At 55.2% G+C, this 23,105-nt stretch overlaps 1 protein-coding gene across 1 annotated transcript in view; it reads right to left on the reverse strand.

Moving 5' to 3' along the window:
* The window catches only part of GFRA2 (GDNF family receptor alpha 2), a 103,171-nt gene extending 80,694 nt beyond the window's left edge, over positions 1–22,477 (reverse strand). The window contains exons 1-3 of the mRNA XM_018052254.1: positions 21,737–22,477; positions 16,407–16,721; positions 8,534–8,617 (exon numbers count right to left, since the gene is read on the reverse strand). Coding sequence (XP_017907743.1) covers positions 8,534–8,617; positions 16,407–16,721; positions 21,737–21,776 — 439 coding nt within the window. The 5' untranslated portion in view covers positions 21,777–22,477. The remainder of the gene's footprint in view (positions 1–8,533; positions 8,618–16,406; positions 16,722–21,736) is intronic.

The following is a 23,105-nucleotide window of genomic DNA, read 5'->3' on the forward strand; positions in this document are numbered from 1 at the left end:
CACATATACACACCACCCCACACATACACACAACCCTACACACACTACACACACACACCCCACACACATACACACCCAACACATATACACCACCCTATACACACTACACACACACACTCACCACACATATACACACCACACACATACATACCACCCAGGCATTCACCACACACACTTATACTCCCCATCTACACACCACACACATGTACACATGTGACCCCAGTCAGATCTGTTCCTTTCTCTACACATCCACGGGGTTAAAAGAACATGCTGACAGACATAGCTGGGAGGAGCATTCCCAGAACAGTTCTCAAATCCTGCTTTCTACCCAGATAAATAAGAGGAGCACAGTTCCTGGCTAAGCCAGGAGGAGCATGCGGGGCACCAGCGTGGGGTGAGGGGTGGAGGGGGTGTTGTGGGGAGGGATGGACAGAGCCCTGCATGCCAAGAGTGCAGGGTGAGCCCGGAACCACCCTCACCCCCGCTGCCAGCAGAGCCTGTCTATCCACCCAAGGGGAAGCAAGTAGGTGCCCCTAGAAGATGCTATTTGAAGGGAACCAGAAACATTTTGCCCAACCAAGACCTCACCCCAACCATAGCACCTGAACCTCTACCCTTAAAAAACCTCTCATTGGGTTAAATATTGTTCTCTCCTTTTTTCTTTCATGGACACAAAGAGAAGCAAACACAAAGCCACCGGCACTCCGCTCACACCTTCTGCCAGCAAATCCTCCTGGCTAGGGGAGCCCGGGGAGGGGGAAGAGGAAATGAAACGGAAGAGAGAAAGCGCCTGGCACCCCGATGGGGAAGCTGGCCTCCTCCCATCGGTCCCAACTGCTGACCAGTACGGCCAGAGTCACCGGTCACCACCCCCCACCCCACTTCTCCCTGTCCCCACAGCCCCTCCCCACGCCACACCCTCTCCACCCTCTCCTCTCCACCAGACACATTGTCCCTGGAAGGGGAGGTGGAAGAGGTGACAGAGCCGCAGCTACGGCCCAATTTTCACTGATGCTCAGAGACTCTGACAGCTGTTAGAAGAAGAATGCGATTTTGAAATTTAAATAACACGCTTCTGCATTCGGCTCAGGCAGACAACCTGAGGATAAGCAGTTTATCGCCTGAGCCACCATGCAGGGGGGCAGGGAGACGGGCTGCAGTTCCCCCCGCCATCCCCTGCCCTGGGTCCCCAAAAAGCCTCCTCACAGGGGCTGCCTTGGGATCGACTTCCCTCTGAGAGGCACCAGCCAACCTGCTGGGCCTTGCTCACCATCTTCAGCTCGGCAACTTCAGGGGAGGAGGGTCAGGGAGACCCTCAGCAGAGCCAGGGAAGAAAGGGAGCCTCCCAGGGCATCCGACAGAAATGAGCCAAGCCCAACTCTTCGGGTCCCCACTCATGCACTCCGGTGACCTTCACGGGGGACTGACTCTGGAGCCCAGGGCTAAGCCACTCCTTCACCCAAAGGCAGCTCAGCCCCACCCCACCAGGGACTCTGCCCGAGTCAGTCATGCTGAGTTCTGTCCCAGAGAATTCCTGAGCAAGAGTCCCAAAGGAGGAGACCCCAGAGAGGCCAGTCTTCCATCTGCCACAAGGGTCTCCAGTCACTGTCCTCTGAGCCCACGAGACCTAGAAGTGGGGGTAGCCTCCGAGCCACGATGCTGCTGGGATTGTCACCCTCAGATCCCACTCCCCTCCTCCGAGACGTTGCTGATTTCCCCAGGCGCCACCTACTGCTGCCTCCCTTGGGCTCTTAAGGCTACACTAGCATCGTGCATAAACCACCTCGTGGGTGTCTAAGCCGTGTCCACCTGCCCCAACAGTGCAGTGAGGACACGGTCTGATTCCCTTCAAAGCAGCCTCTCAGGCAGTGCTTGCATCACACCGAGATCCACCTCTTCCATGAAGCCCTCAGGAGCCCCCAGTCCTCCTCTAAACCTCAGGGCTACCCGGCAGGCAGCCCACATGGGGCACCTCAGACCCACCTAGACCTCTTAGCCAGTCTTCCTGGTGCAGCTCTAAGAGCTCACACTAAACCACTAGCTCCCGCCAGCGCCTCATCACCCGTGGCCAGGGCTAGGGTGCTCCTGGGCTCCACCGCCTTCTGGGGAGGTCATTACCCATCCTTGCAGGGCTCCATTTTACAGATGAGGAAAATGAGATTCAGTCAACTGATCCACCCTGTAGTCAATCAGTCAGTAGGGTCCAGCCAGGATTCACACTAGGACCAGCAGGTCTCTGGCCCGCCACCATCCTCTAGTCCAGGACCCTCCGTGGATGTGTGTCAGTGCCAGTGTTAGGCACCCAGGGAAACACAGCGATGTGTGCGCGCAGTGACACACAGACCAACAATCACACTGCAATCATATCCGTGCACCCAGCACGCCAGAGTAAGCGCTGTAACAAGAACGAAGCACAAGGGCACAGAGGGGGAGGGTGGTGTCCCTCAGGGGCCATTTCCAAAGCTTCCTGGCAAGGGTAGGGTTCCCTTGTCTCCTGAGGGCCCTGAAAAAGGACCAGTGGAACCTCCAACTAGAACACCTCAGAGGTGCAGAGAAAAGGGAACCCTCTTGCACTGTTGGTGGGAATGCAAACTGATACAGCCACTAGAGAGATCAGAATGGAGATTCCTTAAAAAACTAGAAATAAATCTGCCATATAACCCAACAATCCCACTACTGGGTATATACCCCAAGGAAACCATAATTGAAAAAGGTGCATGCACCCCAGTGTTCATCGCAGCACTGTTTGCAATAGCTAGAACATTTAAGCAACCTAAATGTCCGTTGACAGATGAATGGATAAAGAAATTGTGGTACATACACTCAATGGAATATTACTCAGCCATTAAAAGGAATGCATGTGACTCAGTCCTAACAAGGTGGATGAACTGATAGCCTATTATGCAGAATAAAGTATCAAAAAGAGAAAGGCAAATATCATATATTAACGCATAGATATGGAATCTAGAAAGATGGTAGGGATGAACCTAACTGCAGGGCAGCAATGGAGACACAGACACAGAGAACAGACTTGTGGACACAGCAAGGGAAGGAGAGGGTGGGACAGATTGAGAGAGCAGCGGGGAAACACATGCATTACCGTATGTAAGATTAGAGAGCCATTTAATTTATTGTATGACTCAGGGAGCTCAAATCCAGTCCTCTGTGACAATCCAGAGGCGGTGGGATGGGGAGGGAGGTGGAAGGGACGTTCAGAAGGGAGAGGACCAAACGTATACCTATGGCTGATTCATGTTGATGTCTGGCAGAAATCAACAAAGTATTAGAAAGCAATTATCCTCCAATTAAAATTTTATTAATTGATTTTTTCAAAAAAAGAACACCTGGGGAGTGCAGTTTGGTGCTCCATGATGACCTACATGGATGGGTAGGATGGGAGGGGAGATTCAAAAGGGAGGGGATATATGTATACATCTAGGTGACTCACTCTGTTGTACAGCAGAAACTAGCAACATTATAAACCAACTATACTCAAATAAACAAAACAAAACAAAAATTTCCTAAAAAAATAAAATAAAAAGAACATCCTCAGGCCTCTCCTGGCTCCATCCAAGCAAGACGGCCCACCCCAGAGGCTCACAGCCAACTGACACAGTCGCCACCCATCACTTCTTCCTCTAGCCACTAACAGAAGGCTCAAGCCAGGCCTCTCACCTGATCACAGTGAGCTAAGGCCACAGAGGCCCAGCAGGCACCCGAGGGACCCACTGTCCCCTAAAAATCGCCCAGCCACCTCCCATTGCAGCCCCCACCCAGCATGAACATGGGTGGGAGGGAGCCTCATGTCACCAAAAGCCATGCAACCATCTCCCACAAACAGGCTCCAGGACAACCCTGCCTGAGCTGCTGATGGCCGTGGAGCTCAGTCGTGTCCAACTCTTTGCGACCCCACGGAATTCTCCAGGCCAAGAAGCTACATGTTTGAGTCCAATATCCCAGGTGCTGGGCCAGGAATCTACATGCAATTTCTCAATTTTTTACTGTCGTTTTCATTGTTGTTGTTTAGTCACTAAGTTGGGTTCAGCTCTTTGCAATCCAATGGGCTGTAACCCGTCAGGCTCCTCTGTCCATGGGATTTACTAGGCAAGAATACTGGAGCAGTTTGCCATCTCCTTCTTCAGGGATCTTCCTGACAGGGATTGAACCCACGTCTCTTATGCTTGCTGCATTGGCAGGTGGGCTCTTTACCGCTGAGCCACTGGGGAAGCCCAAATTTAATAGCAGATACTTGTATTTATTGTTATTGTCCTCTGTCCATGGGATTTAAAACCTGAGCAGGTAGGTGTTGCCACCAGTCCAGCATTGTGTAAGAAAAAACCAGGGCTTAGAGCTGAAGCCCCGGAGGAAGTCTGAGGAACCTGATGGGCAGGGGAAAAGCAGGACTGAATCCTGGTGTAGACCACCCCTTCACTTGGGGCCTCAGTTTCCCTTGTTGCCAAGTAAGGAGTGGGCTTAGATGATCTCTAAGTTCCCTTCCAACTATAGAAAAGACAAGTTCGCATAAATTTACTCTGTACCCACAGATAAGATGGTTGGATGGCAATGGACATGGGTTTGGGTGGACTCTGGGAGTTGGTGATGGACAGGGAGGCCTGGCATGCTGCGGTTCATGGGGTGGCAAAGAGTCGGACACAACTGAGCGACTGAACTGAACTGAACCCACGTATCTGGCAACGCCTGTACCCATGTATCTGGCAATGCCTGCATCAGGTGCCCAAGGCCCTGAAGGCCCCCAGCCTCACCAGGAACACAGAGAGAGTGCCCGCTGACAGCCCAGTCCAGGCCCCTGCCTGCTGCTTCTCCCTGGCCCTGAGGCATGGCCCAGCAGTTGAGAGGGAAGCCACTGCCTGGCCCACCCAGGCCCTTCATCCTCACTTTTATGGCCTCACCCCATGGAGATGAAGCATTTCCTTTCCCTCACTATTTGCATCACCCCTTGCAACCTCTGAGAAGCCTGTGCACCACAACTAGAAAGTAGCCCCCACTTGCCACAACTAGAGGGGGGAGGAACAACTAGAGCACGCAGAGGAACAAGGACCCCGCACAGCCAAAAATAAATAGACAGAGACAGTAGCAACTTAGCCCCAAAGATACAAGAGCACCCTGGGCTCCAAATGGGAGTACTACAGTCTGGAGAACTCCCAGTTCTGCCCCTCACCACAGCCTTTCCTCAAGATGGTGGTGGGGACAGCCTAAGACCACATATAAACGTACGGAAGGGTGGGGGGCCGTGCTCCATACAGTTGTATTGGGTGGCAGCCTTATCATCCTGAAGTATCAGTGCAGGACCTGGGATCTCCCGGGCTGGGCATCCCAGGCCAGCAAGCCACAGGTGGGTCACACACCTGCCCAGATATTGACCCCTCAGCCTCCTGGGCAGCCAGGCAACGGCCATGACCTTCTGAGCTCCAAGCTGCTCTACTCCATCCTACAGACGTCAAACGACACCGTCATCAGTGCGCCTTGATGAGGTCAAGCCTGCTCTAAGCTCACACCTTCCCTTTTCAGAAAAGAGATGTAAGGTCTGGAGCAGGGAAGTGACCTGCCCAAACCCATCAGCTGATCTGTGGCAGGGACTGCGCTGGAATCAGGCTCCCAGCGCCCCACTCAGCCTTCCTTCTGCTGCATGTCCCCTACCATGGTCTGCTTGGTTTCTTGGTGGCCGGGTTTCCCTCAGATAGAGCCACCCGTGCACCAACTGGAGGGCTGCTCTGGGCGAAGCAGGGGCAGCAGGGGCAATGAGGGGGAGCCTTGCCCTCACTGCGGGGAGTGGTCCCCAGAGCCTAGAGATCCAGGGTCATGCAGGGCCCAGTTATGTCTGAGCAGCAGGTAAAGGATGCTGATTGAGTGAGCTGCAGACCAGCAATCTCCTCATTTGTCTTGTCAACCTCCTAGTCCCGCAGAATGCCAAATCCATTACAGAAAGATTTTCTGCCAGGAAGATACTTAGTGTCAGTCCAGGAAGCACTGGAGGTCCCAGCTCAGGTTGAGGACCTCTGACCTTCAACCTCCAGGGAGCAAGCCAAAGCCATTTCTTCCCTGGAGGTAAATCCAATGGCTCTCGCCCAGGCAGTGGCACCTTAGCTTGGGGTGGGGTGGGGAACGGGTAGGTCAGGTTGCTAGGATTTCCCCATCACAGTACCCACATGCCAACCACCTCCTCAATCTGCTGGGAGACCCCAAGCACTGCCTCCAAAAGAGTGGCCCAAGGTAGTTTTCTATCCAAAACTAATCAAGAGATGTGAGAATCAAACGTCTGTGCTAGGAGGGGCCTCAGTCAGTCCATCAGCCAGTTCAGCCCCAGAGAGATGGGCGAGGCTCATCACAGAGTCATCACAAAGCCATAAACAGAGACAAGATGGGTACCTCAGCTGTCACCCCATTGCAGGGTGTGAGAGTGAGAGCCCAGGGCAGGCCGCTCCATGCAGGGACCATCTGTGAAGTCACCGTTCCATCCACCGCCAGCCCCGCCACTACCAGTGCCCAAAGGCACATCCAAATGGTCAGTCCTTGGCCACTGCCTCCCTTTTCATGGGTCCCAGGATTTCTCCCACCAGGTACGTGTGTATCACACCTCTTAATCCCTTCAGTTCAGTTCAGTTCAGTTCAGTCGCTCAGTTGTGTCCAACTCTTTGTGACCCCAAAGGAGGGTATCAGCCCTAAAGGAGCAAAAATGGGCTCCTGGGTAAGCAAAAAAAATAAAGGAGATACTACAGTGGCATGTGGCCCTCCAAACCTCAACCCTATCTGACAAAATGTTATTACTTGGCATTGGTTATGGACTGAATTGTGTCCCCACCCTAAATTCATGATGCTGAAGCCTTAAACCCCCCAGTGTGACTGTATTTGAAGACAAGGCTCTTAGGAGGTATTTAAGGTTAAATGAGGTCATATGGGTGGGGCCATGATCCAATAGGATTAGTGTCCTCATAAGAAGAGGAAGAGGCCTTTCTTTCTCTTTCTCTCTCTCTCTCCCCCCTCTCCTCTTTCTATCTCCTTGCTCCAATCCTCCACATCCTTCCCACCCATCCACACCCCCTACCCTGAGAGGACACAGTGAGAAGGCTACTGTCTGCAAACCATGAATCGAGCCCTCTCCAGAAACCAAACCTGCCAGACCTTGACCCTGGACTTCCAGCCTCCAGAACTGTAAGATAACAGACTTCCATCATTTAAGCCATCCAGTCTAGGATATTCTTTTATGGCCGCCCCAGCAGACTGAGACCATTTTTCTCTTTAGAATTAATGTTTCTCCTTAAAGGGGCAACAATGAAAAAAAAGAAAAATTTGGGAAATACTGTCCTGGAGAATTCTTCATTGGAAAGGGCTGAGGGTCTCACTAGAGAGTCTTTCATTTCACAGTCTAGAGTCGTGCTTCTCAACTGGCACTGACTGTGCCCCTCAGGGGACAAGTGGCAGTGTCTGGAGAGGCACTGGGTTGTCACAGTTTGAGGGGCTGCTCCTGGCATCCAGTGAGTAGAGGCCAGGGACATGGCTAAATACCACACAGTGCTCAGGACAGCTTCTGCCACAGAGAGGATCACCCAGGTCAATGTCAACAGCACTGCTGTTGGTTTAGAGCAAAAGAAACTTCAGAATGTTTCACCTACAGTCACAAAGTGCCTAGAAGCCTGAGATTTGGGACCCTACATTCACAGGTCCTGTTGAGAAAGCCCACCCTGGTCCTCTCTAAGCACGAATGGTGACTCCAGAAAGCGCATCCCAGCCTCCACAGAGTTCCCAAGACCAGAAGGCCCACCCCAGTGCCCAAGTAGTGGTAGGCTGCCCTATGCCCATTGGTCACCCAAAAGCCAGAGGGAACAAGGTCAAGAAGAAAGAACCAAAACACTCACAGGGCTCCTACACACAGATCAAGGCAAGCAAACTGGAGCTCAAATGAGCCTCTCACTCCCTAGGCAGCCTGAGGCAGGAGTGGCCAGGGTGCAGGGGCTCTCCTCAGAGGGATTTCAGAAGCAGAACGCCCAGGGGAGACAAGAATTTCCGAACAGAATGGACAATGGTGACAGGAACACAGGCCACCTCAACTAACAGCTCCCACGAGCCCAGCAGCATGCTGAGCCCTGGTCAACCATTGGTTCATTCTGACCCTACAACCATCCAACAAGGTAGGTGCCCTCCCCTCTTCACCAAAGAGCAAACTGAGGCACAGAGAGGCTGAGCCAATTTACCAAAGTAGAACAGCTGGAAAGGAGCCAGCCAGGTAAGATGAGTGACAAAATGCGAAAGCAATACCAGGTATCAGATTCAAGACCTCCTGCACGGCAGGTCATTCTAGGCCATTCCCATAAATGCTTTAGGCCACACACAACCTCGGTGGTGGTGAGAAGGGGGGAAGGTGTCATGGTTTTCTCTTTACAGATGAAGACCCCAGGCTTGGAGGTGTTCAGGGGCTTACTGGCGAGCGGACATCTCACCCAAGCCACAAGGTTCGACCTGCCAGCCCCAGGGGACCAGAGCAGAACTGTCAAGGCCCCAGCACAAGCCCACTCACCTGAGAAGATTGAAGCAAGCCTGAAGATGTCCGAGAGGCGGGCAGTCACCGGCTCATAGGGTGAAGCTTCATAAAACTCCTCGCCTGGAAGAGAGAACTGCGTCAGACCAGGCTCACATCCTGCCCAAAGCGCTGCACACTTCACGTGGGTAAGGTATTTCTCTCCAACCAGAGTGGATCAGACTGCCCAATACAGCTCTCTCGTGACTCCCTGCATGGCCCGGCCTCTTCTAAGGACTTCCATACGCTTCTGGAAAGAAGGCACATGGGAGGTGGAATCCTGATAGCCCCCATGGAAGGCCAGCTATTATACAAATCCCAGGATTTGAAGCCGAAGGACCCTCCAACAGTCATTTAGTACAACTTCCTCATTTCACAGGAGAGGGCTCTGACGTGGCCCAGAGAGGTGAAGCAACCTGCCTGAGATCACACCGCTCCTCATGGCAGACCTAGAGCTACCTGGCCCTGACACTAACATCCTCCCATCACAACAGACTGGCTCTGCCCAGGCTTACTTGGGTGCATGCATCCTCAGTCATGTCTGACTCTTGCGACTCCATGGACTCTAACCCACCAGACTCCTCTAACCATGGGATTCTCCAGACAAGAATACTGGAGTGGGTTGCTGTTTGCTTCTCCAGGGGAACTTCCCAACCCGGGGATTGAACCCACCTCTCCTCCATTGGTGGGCAGACTCTTTACCACTGAGCCACCAAGGAAGCCCATACCCCAGCTTAAGGGGACAGGATTTCCCCATTGCTTCCCACCATGTCACTGGGAGTGACTGGCTGAGGTCCACTGGACGGAGGCCTGACCAGTGACTCCCGTATGCCTCCCGACCTGTCTTCCCCTCCACCTGCTGCCTCTCCCCCAGGCTCTGGGATGCACCAGAGGCTCGTGGATGTGAATGAGTGACAGCAGATAAATGGGGGATGCGTGCCCTGGAGACCCAGCACCACCTCAGCGGGACTCCTGCCCCCTCCACCAGTGCCTCAGCAGGAAAGGGAAGATCCTCGAGACAGACATGATGGTGAGAAGAAATCAATGGATAATCACTCAGACTGTGTGTGAGGCAGAGGGGGAGGGGGTGACAGGTGATGACCACAGCCTCACACATTGATTTCCTGTCCACCTGAGGCCCAGAGCCACAGGCAAGCTCACCACCTAAAGAGGAGTCCATGGGGGTGGCACACCTGGGGGCCACCTGCAGGAAGGGGCCGGCCTCCAGGGGAGAGGGTCTTGGAATCTGCTTCTTCAGCCAGGCCCCAAAGTTACCCACAGGCTAACCCCTGACCAGCTCTCTGCTGGTCCAGGGACAAGGCATGTCTCCACTATACTAGGATGACCCCCCAAAAAAAGGGTACAGACCCCCCCCAGAGGACATGAAGGAAGAGCATGCCCCCTGAGAAGTGGCCCCACCCTTCACTGTACCTCACAAGAGTACAGTTAGGCCCCGCCCGACCCAGCACACAGGGTGCCTTACACATGGGGGGTGCCCACTAGTACCTGCCTAATCCAAAAATGACTCTTTTGTCCAGGCCTGTCTCCAATCCCACCTCCCCCCGGGGCCTGCAGGGCCGTCTCGGGTTTGCAAGATCTCAGCATCCTCCCCTTTGCCCACCAGCACTGGAGAAACTCCCTGGGGTGGGCAGACCAGCCGTGCTAGCCGGTGCGAACAAATAACAAGAGAACTTAGGAAGCGCTTTTGTAATAACGATGAGGTTATGTTGTGCTTTCTTCATACTGGCACTATTAGAAGTGCTTTAGATGTACTAGCTCATTTAATCCTCTTAATTTCCCCAGGGGCTAGGCACTATTATTCTCCCTATTTTTCTGATCAGGGACTGGGGCATGGAGATGCTACAGCACTTGACCAAGACACACAGCTGGTGAGTGGCAGAGCTAAGTTTCGAACCCAGGCTGTTGGCTCCAGAGTCCAAGTACTTAATCAGTATGAATACTGCCTCCAAAAATAAAAAGTGTTATCGAAACCAAATTCTTAAACAAGTACTACCAACCCTGAAGAGTCATTGGAAGGACTGAGGCTAAAGCTCCAAAACACCTGATTCGAAGGGCTGACTCACTGGAAAAGACCCTGGTGCTGGGGAAGACTGAAGGCAAAAGAAGGGGGCAGCAGAGGATAAGATGGTTGGATGGCATCACCAACTCAATGGACATGAGTCTGAGCAAACTCAGGGAAATAGTGATAGACAGGGAAGCCTGGCGTACTGCAGTCCATGGGATCACAAAGAGTCGGACACAACTGAGCGACTAAACAACTCTCGCATAACTTTTCACAGAGCTGTCTTCTCCTGACTGGACCACTTCCCCATAGCAGGGTCTGTCCTTCCCTATAGCATCTGACACAGCACTGTGCCTGGGTACAGATGGGCCAGTATGACTGATTGGCCCAGGGGATGGATCTCTGGGGGAAAGGAGCCTCTTCCATGACTGGTTGGGAGGGGCCCATCCTATTTAAATCAATTCTCCTTGCCTGCTCCTGCAGCAGACTTCATCATCAGGAAATCTGAGGCTTGCCTGGCAGCAAGACTGAAGTCAAACCCGGGATGTCAGACTCCAGCCCCATGAGCTGGGAAAGGACATGTAGGGAGAACCTTGTGCACTTCACATTTGCAGAACCAGGATGACCTTGAACATCAGCATTGCCACTGGAGGTGGCAAGAAGCCTGGTCTCAAGTGCCCTGTGCAGCCAACAGTGACATCCCTCCCCTCACCCCCATGTAAATACTGGTGATTACGGGGGCGGTTATGGCAGAGGGGAAGACGAGCCCAAGGCCACGGCTCTCCCCCAGGGCAGTGGTCACTTTTTAGCCACTCAGTTGTGTCCACCTCTTTGTGACCCCATGGGCTGCAGCACACCAGGCTTCCTTGTCCTACACTCTCTCAGAGTTTGCTTAAACTCATGTCCATTGAGTCAATGATGCCATGCAACCATCTCATCCTCTGTCACCCCCATCTCCTCCTGCCCTCAGTCTTTCCCAGCATCAGAGTCTTTTAAAGTGAGTTGGCTCTTCATGTCAGGTGGCCAAAGTATTGGAGCTTCAGCTTCAACATCAGTCCTTCCAATGAATATTCAGGGTTGATTTCCTTTAGGATAGACTAGTTTGATCTCCATACAGTCCAAAGGGCTCTCAAGAGTCTTCTCCAGCACCACAGTTCGAAAGCATCAATTCCCTGGAACTCAACCTTCCTTATGGTCCAACTCTCACATCCATACGTGACTCCTGGAGAAACCACAGCTTTGACTATATGGACCTTTGTTGGCCAAGTGATGTCTCTGCTTTTCAGGACAGTGGAAAGGGGTCTACTTGGAGGAGTCAGGGGGCTGGTCCCACCAGCAGCTTGCTGTGTGCCCTGTGAGGCCTACCACACCTCTCTGCATCTCAGCCTCCTGCTAGAATGATCTCAAGGCCCTTGGCAGTTGGGACTATCTGAGAGCTTGGCTCCCAGCTCTGCCCACACACTGAGGTCCTCAGTCCATGCAGTGAGCTCAGCCTCAGGTGGGGAGGTGACAAGTAGGGCCTCTCTCTGAGGCAAAAGGTGGGACCAAGTCTGCAGGAATTGCATCCACCAGCAGGGACCCTGGAGAAACGAGAATCTAAGTGCAAACCTACCTGAGTCTCTCCACTCCTTAATCCCCTCACCCGCCCAGGCCCAAGCCAGGTTATCAAAAATGTTAAGGATCCCTGGGTCAGGAAGATCCCCCGGAGTAGGACATGGCAACCTACTGCAGTATTCTTTCCTGGAGAATCCCATGGATGGAGGAGTCTGGTGGGCTCAGTCCACGGGGTTGCAGAGTTGGACATAACTGAAGTAACTTAGTGTGTGTGTGCGCGCACACACACACACACACACACACACACACACACAAGGAATAGGGAGGAAGTGCCTGCATCTTCCCAGGAGACCACTCTGTCCCAGGAAGACTCTGTCCCTCAGAGGACCACCTGCTGTTATTAATAAAAGGCCTCTGGGTTCCCCAGTCAGCCCTGGACAGAAACCACTGGCCCCAAGGCCCAGGGGAGGGGACTGAGCAGTCTGCAAGGAGTAGGGAGCATAGTTCTGAGGAAGGAGAAGAGCAGGGGCCTGCCTTTCTAGAGTGGACCCAAAGAAGGGCCTCCCAGACTATAGGTGCCCACGTGGCTTCCTCAGTGCTCTCGCCCTCTGAAGCACACAGTAGGTGTTTAACAGATGTTTGTTGAGTAAATGAACCAACAAACCATCTCAAGCATTGGGATCCAGAGACTCTACAGTCAGAGCCCTCTTGGGTTGAAAGGGCCTTGAAGACATGGCAGAAGGCAGCATAAAATGCATATTATGCTTATTGTTGTCATCAAAACGCCTCACTGCCTGGCTCCAAGCAAGGTCCCCAGTGTGCTGATGTGGTGATGCCAAGGGTGCCAGTCCAATGGGAAGGGTCTCCAGCGGCCCACCCAGCTCTCTAGCCCTAAACTCTTCTATCCTCTCCCTTCCCATTCTGCACCTACAGCAAGCCCACCCACCTTATGCCCAGTCTCCCTTGGGTTGAAACTAAAGGCCGTGGAAAGAAAGCAAAAACTTAAACAAACCAGCTTGTTGAATCAGGGCCTTTACTGTTCTGTGCATGGGGAGAAGGAAATGGCCACCCACTCCAGTATTCTTGCCTGGGAAATCCCAGGGCAGAGGAACCTGGAGGGCTACAGTCCATGGGGTCACGAAGAGTCAGGCATGACTGAGCAACTAAACAGCAACATGGATTTGTCAGTTTCTCTTATGTGAGTTCTGCAAGAAGTTAAACAACTAAGTCTTATTTGTGATAAATTTATATTCTGTGCATGGAGTCAGCCTGGGAGGGTAGGGGGAAGCCAGCTCCTGGTCTCACAGAGAACAGAGCGCCCCTTTGTGGCTAGTTCCCTCTCTTTGCTAATTTCAAGTTCTAGGACTCCAGGTTGCCAGCAATAGAGAAGTCACCACTCAGTTCATGAGGAATTACTATGTTACTAATGGTGGTAATACTGTTAATAATTCCAAGCCAGTTTATTCCTAATTTCAGGGCAAATTTGAAAACCTCTGAGCCACTGGTCAGGAACCCATCACTATCCAGGCTCCACCCTGGGCCCAGCTTCCTCCTGCCCCTCCAGCAGCTGGGGCAGGGGAGGCAGGGTGATGACCCTTAGATTCCAGGCTGACACCTCCCCTCCCACAAGGGCACAGTTCCACATCACACCCCTCTCTCTTCTTCACCTCAGCCTCTCCATCGCTCTGTCCTACTTTAGAATTTAAACTACTCGACTCTCTCTTTTTAAAAAAAGTCATCCTTTGTTCTCTATCTTCACATGCTTGCTAAGTGGCTTCAGTCATGTCCAACTCTTTGCAACCTCATGGACTATAGCCTGCCAGGCTCCTCTGTCCATGGGATTCTCCAAGGAAGAAGCCTGGAGTGGGTTCCCATGCCCTCCTCCAGGGGATCTTCCTCACCCAGGGATCGAACCCCATGTCTCTTTTGTCTCCGGCATTGTCAGGTGAGTTCTTTACCACTGAGCCACCGGGGAAACCCTCTATATTCACACTAGATTTCAAGAAGTTGTCCAAAGTCATCAATCCCAGTTCCCCAGCTCCCAGGCACCCCCCTAAGCGGGCTTCTGCTCCCAGTGGCCACCTAGGAGCTCACCGCAAGGGCACCAGGAACACTCTCCATCTCTCTCCTGTTGGGCCTGAAGTCTTGGAGGCTGTTGATCCTCCTTCTTTCTGACAGTGAGCTCCTCCCAAGGGGCTCCCTCCCACCTCACCCCCAGAGCCTCTTCATCACCCCTGCAGCCCATCTTTCAATGGCAGTGATCCCAGTAGCTCAGTTCCTAACCTCTTCCCAGTGTGACTGTGCCCAATCCCTCGGCCCCAGTTACCCCTGCCTGCAGGCTACTGGTGACTTCTTTTTTATCTTTTATTGTAGTTGATTTACCACGTTTTTATTTATTTTTGGCCAAACCCTGCAACATGTGAGATCTCAGTTCCCCAACCAGGGATCAAACCCACACCCCCTGCATTGAAAGGCAGAGTCTTTATCACTTCCAGGAAGTCCCTGCTCATGACTTCTCAATCCTTATGTCCAGTCCCCCTTCCTCACCTGAGCCCCAGCCCTGCACACCCAGCAGTCTATAGGGCCGATGAGGGGCATATACCCCAAAACAAACGCATATCTCCAGCCCTCCCCCGACTCAACACCTTTGCTGTGACGGGCCCCCTCAGCCACTCAGCTGCCCCAGACAGAAGATGGGGGCCCTCCCTGACTCCTCCGGCCTTTCACCAAGACCTGTTGATTCCACCTCCTGGGCAGCTCCTAGATCCTTCTCTCCTACCACTGTCCTTGTTCAGCCGCCATATTCCTGGCCTGCACCACAGCAGTGGCCTCCAAACAGTGTCTCCAATCTGCTCTCCTGTTGGAACCACATGAACTTCGTCCTGAAGCAGAGATCCTCACATAAAACTTCCTAGGGGTGCTGCCCACCAGATCCAAACCCCTTCTGTCTCTCCTCCTCCAGCCCCACTTCCACCTGCCTCTAGGTGGCAGCAGTGTTAACCCATCTGTCGTGCAGGAGACAGAAGAGATGAGGGTTCAATCCCTGGGTCAGGAAGACACCCTGGAGGAGGGCATGGCAGCCCACTCCAGTATTTTTGCCTGGAGAATCCCATGGGCAGAGGAGCCTGGTGGGCTAGAGTCAGACACGACTGAAGCAACTTAGCACCACTGAGTTACCTGCATGTCTGTAAGGAAGGTCAGCTAACCTGCATTACATGCCACCCTTTGCCCAAGCTCTGTCCCCCACCTCCCACACTCTCCCCACATGCCTTCACGAAGTAACTGCACCTCACTCTTTAGTCTCAGCCTGAAGGCCGCCTCTTTCAGGAAGGCTCTCTAGATTTCGCCAAAAGGGATTAGATGCCCTCCTTTGGCTCTTCCAGAGACCCCAGTGCTTTCTGACAGCACTCACTACACCAAACGACTGAAAGTCCCTGACTTATCTGTGTTCCCCCCAGACTAGGAGCTCCACAAAGGCAAATGCTGCCCCAGCTGCTCTCGACTATTAATGCCTGCTAAGTCGCTTCAGTCGTGTCCGATTCTGTGCGACCCCATGGACTGCAGCCTACCAGGCTCGCCGTCCATGGGAGTTTCCAGGCAAGAGTACTGGAGTGGTAATGCCTAGCAGCCAGAAAACTCTCAGTAAACAGCTGTTGAATTAATAAATGAATGTTTGACCCAGGAGGCCTACAAATCCTCCACACCCTAGTCTGGAGGGGTCGGAAATGGGGGAGGTGGTTAAGAGGCTTACAGGTTTGGCCTTGGACCTTGGAGGAGGGCTTGCCCAGGGCTCCGGGACCTGCTGTCCACGTGCCCTCCAATCCTTGCTGATGATGCCTAGGCCAGGCCAGGGGTCAGGAAGCCACCGGAAGGGCAGGCTTCCTGGAAGCAGGTGGGCAGGAAGGGGGCAGCAGAGAGTGGCAGGGGCTGGTCTGCTCACATGCAAACCTCACAGCTCCGCCCGCACGCAGCCAGTACCTTCTCTCTCCTCTGTGCTCTTCTCCATCCACCTGGGCACTCTGGCCTCACCTGCCCTTGTTACCACGACACACAGCCAGCCAGCCAGCCTTGGTTCACTCCCCATCCAGACCCCCATCCCCTCTCATTCCACCACCCTGACCCTTTCTCCTCCCTGCCTCCTCCTTGGTCTGTCTCTCCAGCAACATCTGCCCCCTCCAGGTCAGATGGTTGCCTCCTCTGGGTGCTAGGTTGCCCAGGAGGTGGAGAGAGAGACAGCGGGCCAGTCCGGCTGTTCCCAGGCCCTCCCACTGAACCCAGGGCCCTGGCCGGCCTTACCCTCGGTCAGCCCCAGGTGGATGCTCCAGTAGATCTGCAAGCACTGCAGCTCCTTCTTCATGCCCCGCTTGCAGCGGCAGTCGTAGAGCGGGCTCTCCTGCAGCACCTCCAGGGCTGCCTGGCACTCCTTGTTGGCCAGCATGGTGTTGCGGTCGCGGCCGGCCAGGCACTGGCGCAGCGTGCGGTAGCGGGAGCTGCAGTTGGATTCGGCCGCGCACAGCTCATTGGCCCGAACACAGTCCACTGGGGGGCGCCAGCCGTGGAGCTCGGGGCCCTGCGGGGAGGAAGGGCTGGCCAAAGAGCGGAGGGTCTCGTCTGGGTGGTGGGGAGGGAAGACAAGCATGAATGAGGGCCGCAGTCTCCGACCCCAGAGGCAGGCCTGGGGGCCCTTCTGGGAGAGTCACACCGGTTCTATTCTGCACAGCGAGGCCGACTCAAGGCTGCCCGCCCCAGCAGGTCAGAGCAAGCGCTGCTAAAGCGGCCCAAGATACCACCATCTCTCCTCAGACCCCAAAGGAGAAAAGTTGTCTTCGGCCCTGGCCGTACATGACCCTTTCCTGGTTCTTTCCATGGCCCTGGGCCCAGAAGCACAGCCCAGAAGAGCCAGAGGCCCCAGCCAGACCACAGACGGTCTAAGATGCCAGGAGTCCAGAGAAGGATCCCACGGCCTCAGCAGAGAGCTGGCAGCTGATGGGCCTCCTAGGGCAGGCCAAAGGAGATCTCAGTTTCAGAGTAGCCAGGCCTCCTGCCAGCAACCTCGGGTCCAAACAGAGGTCTGGCCAAGGAACCAGGTAGGCTGACTGGTTAACTCTCACAGCCTGTTAGGCTCTCAAAGACCAGACCAGTCCCGCATTCCACTCTCAGAAAACTGAGGCCCAAAGAAGGGACGTGACAACTCAAGGTCACACACAGGCTAAAACGGCCCCTCCGACCCCCATTCTGTCCATTTTGAGTCCCCAGACTTCATAAGGAGACAGGGACAGACAAGCCTGACCCCGTGGTCTGAGGAGAGCTCAGAGGGAAGCACTCCTCTGCGGGACCCGGCCCTCCACACCATCCTGTCCAACAGTGGCCAGAGACAAAATCCACCATGGAGACAAGTTCACCCCAGCCGCCCCGAAAAACGCTGGAGGCCAAGCAACCCCATCCCACCACTCCCACAGACACCTCTGTCTCTGTCTCCTTCTCTCTCTCATTTCTTTTCCTCTTTCTCTCCTCTCCTCCCCACCCTTCCTTGATACCCTCTCCCCTCTGTCTCTCCTTCTTTCTCCTCTTTCCAGAAGCCAACTAATAAGTCAGCTGCAAGTGGACCCTGGCCTTGCACATGGACCCTCGCCTCCCCAGCATGGCCTCCAGTGTCCAAACCCACAGTCCTCGGAAGGGAAGGGAAGGGAAGGGATCGGGGAAGGAGATACGGAGGGGAAAGGCACAGAGAGGGCCGCTTGGTCCTTCCAAAAGCAAGCTCCCCAAACAGACACCATCCCAGTCCCCTGGTCCCCTCCCCCTCACTCAGATCCTGCTCCACAAAAAGGCCATGCCAAGGCCCGGAGCCAAGACTAAATTTTCCAAGACCAGAAGAGTGATGGGGGGGCTTCCCCACTCCATTCTGCCCTGAAACATAATAAGATCCTAGGCAGAAATGTCCCCCATCCCCTAGTCCCAAAGAATCTCCTCCATTTTGACCCAGAACTCCCACTTCTCACTCCTTTCTCCCAGGAGGCCCTGCTCAGGGAGCAGCTAGCACAGGGAGACAGCGACACCTAGAGGCAATGTGCTGCACTGCAACCCTGTCACTACCCACAGGGCCACCAAGGGGAAAGGCAACTAGGAATGAACTCCTGGCGGGCCAGGCCTATCCCACCAAGAGACCAGGGGGTGGGCCTGGGGTGGAGAAAACCTCAGGGTCCACAACAAAAGACTTTCTTTCTCCAGCTGACCAGACCTCTACCTCAGGATGGGAGGAGCTGACAGTTATGGCCAGGCTTGAGCAAGACCACTAAAGAAACCAGCATGAAATGTGGGCATAGACAGTGAGGCACCTGCCCAGGGTAGGACGGAGAAGCGCCCTCCCGCCCAAGCCCAGGCTGGGGATTTATTGCCAGGCTTCAGCAAATTCCTGGGTCTCTAAGCAGGACTCGGGTGCAACAGGGCCCTCAAGGGTCAGCTCTGTTTACCCGGCCTCACCTATACCTGCTGTCCCACCTAGCCAACCAGGTAGCCAGCCTGCTGGAGCCTTAGGACTGGCCCAGCCCTGGGCCTTCCACTGACTCTCCTCACCCCAGCATCCCAGCAGGCATCTCCTCTCCCACCTTGGCGTTACCAGAGGCTGCACAGCGGGAGATAAAACAAGAAAGCGGCTTCCTCCCCAGGCTTAAATATCAGCACACTAGCCTAGGGAACTGGGGCAATAAGGACACTTCCTTCCTGCCCTACAGGTGGGTCTACAGCCCCAAGAGATGATCCTTATAGAGTCCTGGGCTCCTGTGCCTAAAGCAAGGGCTTCCCTCTTCCTTTCAGCTCCTGAGCAGAGAGATGCTCCATAGAAGGGTCAGTGCATTTTCCAACCAAACTCCCTGACCACCACCTACCCCTGACTCTTCTCGGTGGTGCCATGACCCCCAAAACCAAGAAGTCCAGCCAGAGAAAGAAATCATGGCAACCTGGTGCCTCTGGCCAAGAATTCTAGGTGAGTAAAGGTTGGAAGGTATTCTGGTGATGTTTCCAAGTTCTAGATCAGGAGAAAACTCGGATCTCGCACGGAAAGCACAGACATGTGGAACAGCTTTTAGAGACACAGCGGGGACTGTGAGACCACACAGACCTACAACCACCCAGGTACATCAAATGCCCCGATGAGAGGGAGAATGCCAGTGGGAGGTGGGCCCTCTGACCAACCCCGGTCCCCATGCCCATCAGTTTCCCCATCTCACTTTCTCTCTGAGTTTGTCAACACTGGAGGTCAGGATGGCTGGGCCAGGAAGGCATGCCCACGCCCACACCTCACTCAGAACCTTGGGAGGAGCACACCGAAGGCCCCTGCTCCTAGGAACATGCTTCACTCTATCCCTGACTGAAAATGCCCACCCCAGTTCTCAAGCTCCAGAAAAGCCTCTCCCCAAAGCCAACTTTCCAACCAACTCCCAACTGTGGGCTCCTTGCCAGGCAAGGGCCCTGGGGCTGAAATTTCCTTAACAACCAACATATCCCTAGTTCTCGGCTGGCCTAACCCAGAGCCTTTCACTGTCCTGTGGTCACTCAGCCAACATGCACCCCAGCTGTGAGAAGGGGCTTCTCAAGAGAAAGGAACTGAAAGGATGTGGCCCCCTGCCACTTTTCCTCCTCTCATCCCCACCCCCACCAGGGCCACAGACACCAGGGAGGCCATCTCTGAACAGGACCCCAGGCACAGCTACATAGGCTCAGGAGAACAGTCTCTCCTCAGGCCCCTCGGCTGGGACCCCCCACCTCTGCAGCCTGGGGGGCTGGACCTGGAGATGACTGAGGGGCCATCATCCACACCTGGGAGCCCTGCTGGCCTGGGGCGTGTGTGCAGCTCAGGAGCAAGCAGTCTGGCTGCTTTTCCTGAAATACAATTTCCTTTTCTTCTTGGCCCTGCTCATTCTTGGCCCCAGAAAGCTGGGTTTTCAAACCAGCCGTAGGAGAAAAGGTCAGCTTTTATAATAGCCCCTTTGGAGTGAGAGGGTTACCGGGAAAGGCTTGCAGGAGCACAGTGGGGCCCAGAGGAACCATCCCAGCCTCCTCCCTCAGCCCCTCCCACCTGAGAACACTATTGAGAAGAGCCACCTCTGGCTCCCTGAGGCAGGACTGTGAAGGCCACACCCTAGAGCTAGGCCAAGCCCCACAGCCCAAATGCAGGAGGGGGAAAAGGAGGTGGGGCTGGCGAAGGGCCCAGGGCCCGATCAACATGGACTGGACTCGAGTCCCTGGTCCTAGTCAAGACACTTCTTAGGACACCCCTCATGGCTTTCTATGACCTGCACCTAACCCCCTCGTAGGCCTTCCCTCTCCCCTCCTCCAGGAGGGAAAGGGTGCTCTCGTGACCCATCTGGGCAGGCTGGCTCACCCTGGCTACACAGCAGGCCAAGGTGGTAGGAGCAGCATCCACAATGAAGCAAATGTGTGGTCCTTACACACACACACACACACACACACACACACACACACACACACACCCCATTAGCCTGCCCTCTCTCTGGAGTACTTACTGGGGCAGCAGCCTTGCCTGGGACGGTGGCAAGCAGCCTTTCCAACACCCACTTTTACTCACCTCCACCCCCAAGTATGCTCCCTCTACACCTGCTTCCCAAGCAGCTGAGATTTCCTGCAGCATAAAAAGGGGGCTAGGGATTGGGAATTCTGGGTGGGAAAAAGACAGTCAGGGTTCAGGGGCACCAGGCAGCCCTCCCTCCCTGCCTTTGGGGGAGAGGGCTTCCAGAATGAGCAGTGGTCTTTGTTCAGGCCAGGTTTTCCCCTTAGCTCCCCTCCTTCTTCACCCAGGGAAGCAAACTTTGGCCTCCCTCCCATCTCTTCCCACCAGCTACCAGGTGCCCCCGCCCCAAATGTGGCAAAGACAAGGCGGTGAACTGCGGCTCAAACCCTCCACTCCCGCCCACCTAGATGGCTCGGGTCTGCGCGGGAGGGAGGGTACAGGGTGGGGAGAAACTTGAAAAGTGTTCCAGGGAGTGAAGCCGCGGGGAAGGGATTCGGAGAGTGGGAAGCGGGGTGTCTTTTCCAGAGGATGATTGGCAGGCGGGGGGTGGCTGCCAGGACTGCCCCCACAGATGTCCATCCCCGAGCTCCTGGAGAAGCCCGTGCCCTCCACCACGATCGGCTCGAGGAGCCGAAAGGTAGGATGGCAGGATTTTCCTCTCCCCGACCCTGAGCCTCTTCCCTCTCTTCTCTCTTCCAGATCAAGAGTTGGATTTTTTTTTTTTTCTTAAGTTGCCGCAATTTGAACCCTTTACGTTGAGAGAAATGAGCGCTATCACTGCATGTGAGTGAGCGACTATGTCTGCGTTCGTGCGCTCAGGGATGGTCTGGGTGTTCTAAGTCTCCTTCCCAACCCTGTGGGTACGCAGCCAGCAGCGGCTCGCGTCCCTCCACCCGCATCCTAGCCGCCGGCCCCGCTCGGTTCCGCCGCGCCCGGGCCCGGCTCGCCCCGCCGCGAGCTCTTCCCACCGGTCGGTCCCCCGCCAGCGCCCCGCTCGCCCCCAAGGTTCCAGGCTGCTCCCTGGCGCCTGCAGGCGCGCGGCCGCGCAGCCCCCCAGGCTCCCGCGGACACACTGTCCTCGCCTCCCGCAGGTACTCACCTAAAAAGAAGAAGAGGCAGAAGGCGTTTGCCAAGATCATGTTAAATAAATCCCACAGTTTTTTCTGTCTTTCTCCCTTGGATAAAAAATAATAACAACAACAATAATAATAGCCAGGCAGTGATAATCAGCCCCAAATCCAATGCGGAGATCCCAGCTAGTCCGCCGGATGAAGATCCTGAGTCCTGCGATTCTCGCCTCTGGCTGGAGGGGGTGGGGGAATGGAGGGCGGTGGGCCGCGTCTCGAGGCCCCCCTTGCCCACTAAAATCAAATACACACGTATCTGTGTGTGTGTGTGTGTGCTCTCCAAGCCGACAGCCGGTCCTCAGGTCTGCCCTTCCCTCGGCTCGTCCGGGAAGGCGCGAGTCCCCGCGGGTCCGATTCCCCTTCGCTTCCCGGGAGGGGACTGAGGAGGTGGGGGGAGAGGCGATTTGAGAGTGAAGGGCTGGAAGGAAGTGGCGAGGGTGGGGGTCAGAATAAAACGCAAATAAGAAATCCACCGACGGGTGTCAGCGCCTAGGAACGATCCAGTGGGAGCTTCGAGGACAAGAGACCCGAGTCGCTTCTTTCGCACAAGACGGAGGAAAGATTCAAAAAAATCTTCTCCCGCTAACCCCTGCTCGTGTCACTTTTTTCTAATGGAATTCCGGTGACCGTGTGTCTCTGCGTGCGTGTGTCTTTCTCTCTCCTCTCCCTCCCTCTCCTCTCCCTGGCTCTCGCTCTTTGCTCCCGCTCTCCCCGGCTCTACCTCGCTCTCCTCTCCCTCCCCCTTCTCCCTCTCCCTGCTCCTCCCTCCGCCCGCCCCCTTCCCCCTTCGCGGCTCCCTTGCCGCGGCTCTCGCGCCCGCGCCCCTCTCCTCCGCCCGGGGCTCGGCGCTCTGGCTCCCAAGCGCTGGCGGCGCGGGGCGCGGGCGCGCGGCGGAGCAGCGACACTCTGCAGCGGCGGCGGCGACAAGGCGGTGGCGGTGGCGCCGGGGAACGCGAGCCGAGGGGAGAGCTCCGCCGCCGGCTCCCTCTGCTCGGCCGCCCGCCCTTCCCGGGATTGACCTGCAGCTTTGGCCGGAAACTGACCAGCTACCCCGGCCAAGGCTCGGGCTCCAACCCAAACCCACCAAAGCCTCCGCACCTTTCGCTTCCCGCGGCTCCTGCCGCTGCGCGGCAACCCCCACGCCCCTTCCTCTCCCCGCCAGGAGCGGGCTGCGCCCTCCAACCCCCACCGCCCCCGCCCCCGCGCCAGGGCAGCCCGCTCCGGGAGGCCCTGGGGAGGTTCAGCGGAGGCCCGAGGGCTTGGAGTCCGTGGCTCTCGAGCCAACCCGGAGGCGTAGGGGGAAGGGCGCTAGAAAAAAAAAAAAAAAACCCGCTGGAGTCC

Source organism: Capra hircus, chromosome 8 (assembly GCF_001704415.2).
Source record: "Capra hircus breed San Clemente chromosome 8, ASM170441v1, whole genome shotgun sequence".
NCBI lineage: Eukaryota > Metazoa > Chordata > Mammalia > Artiodactyla > Bovidae > Capra > Capra hircus.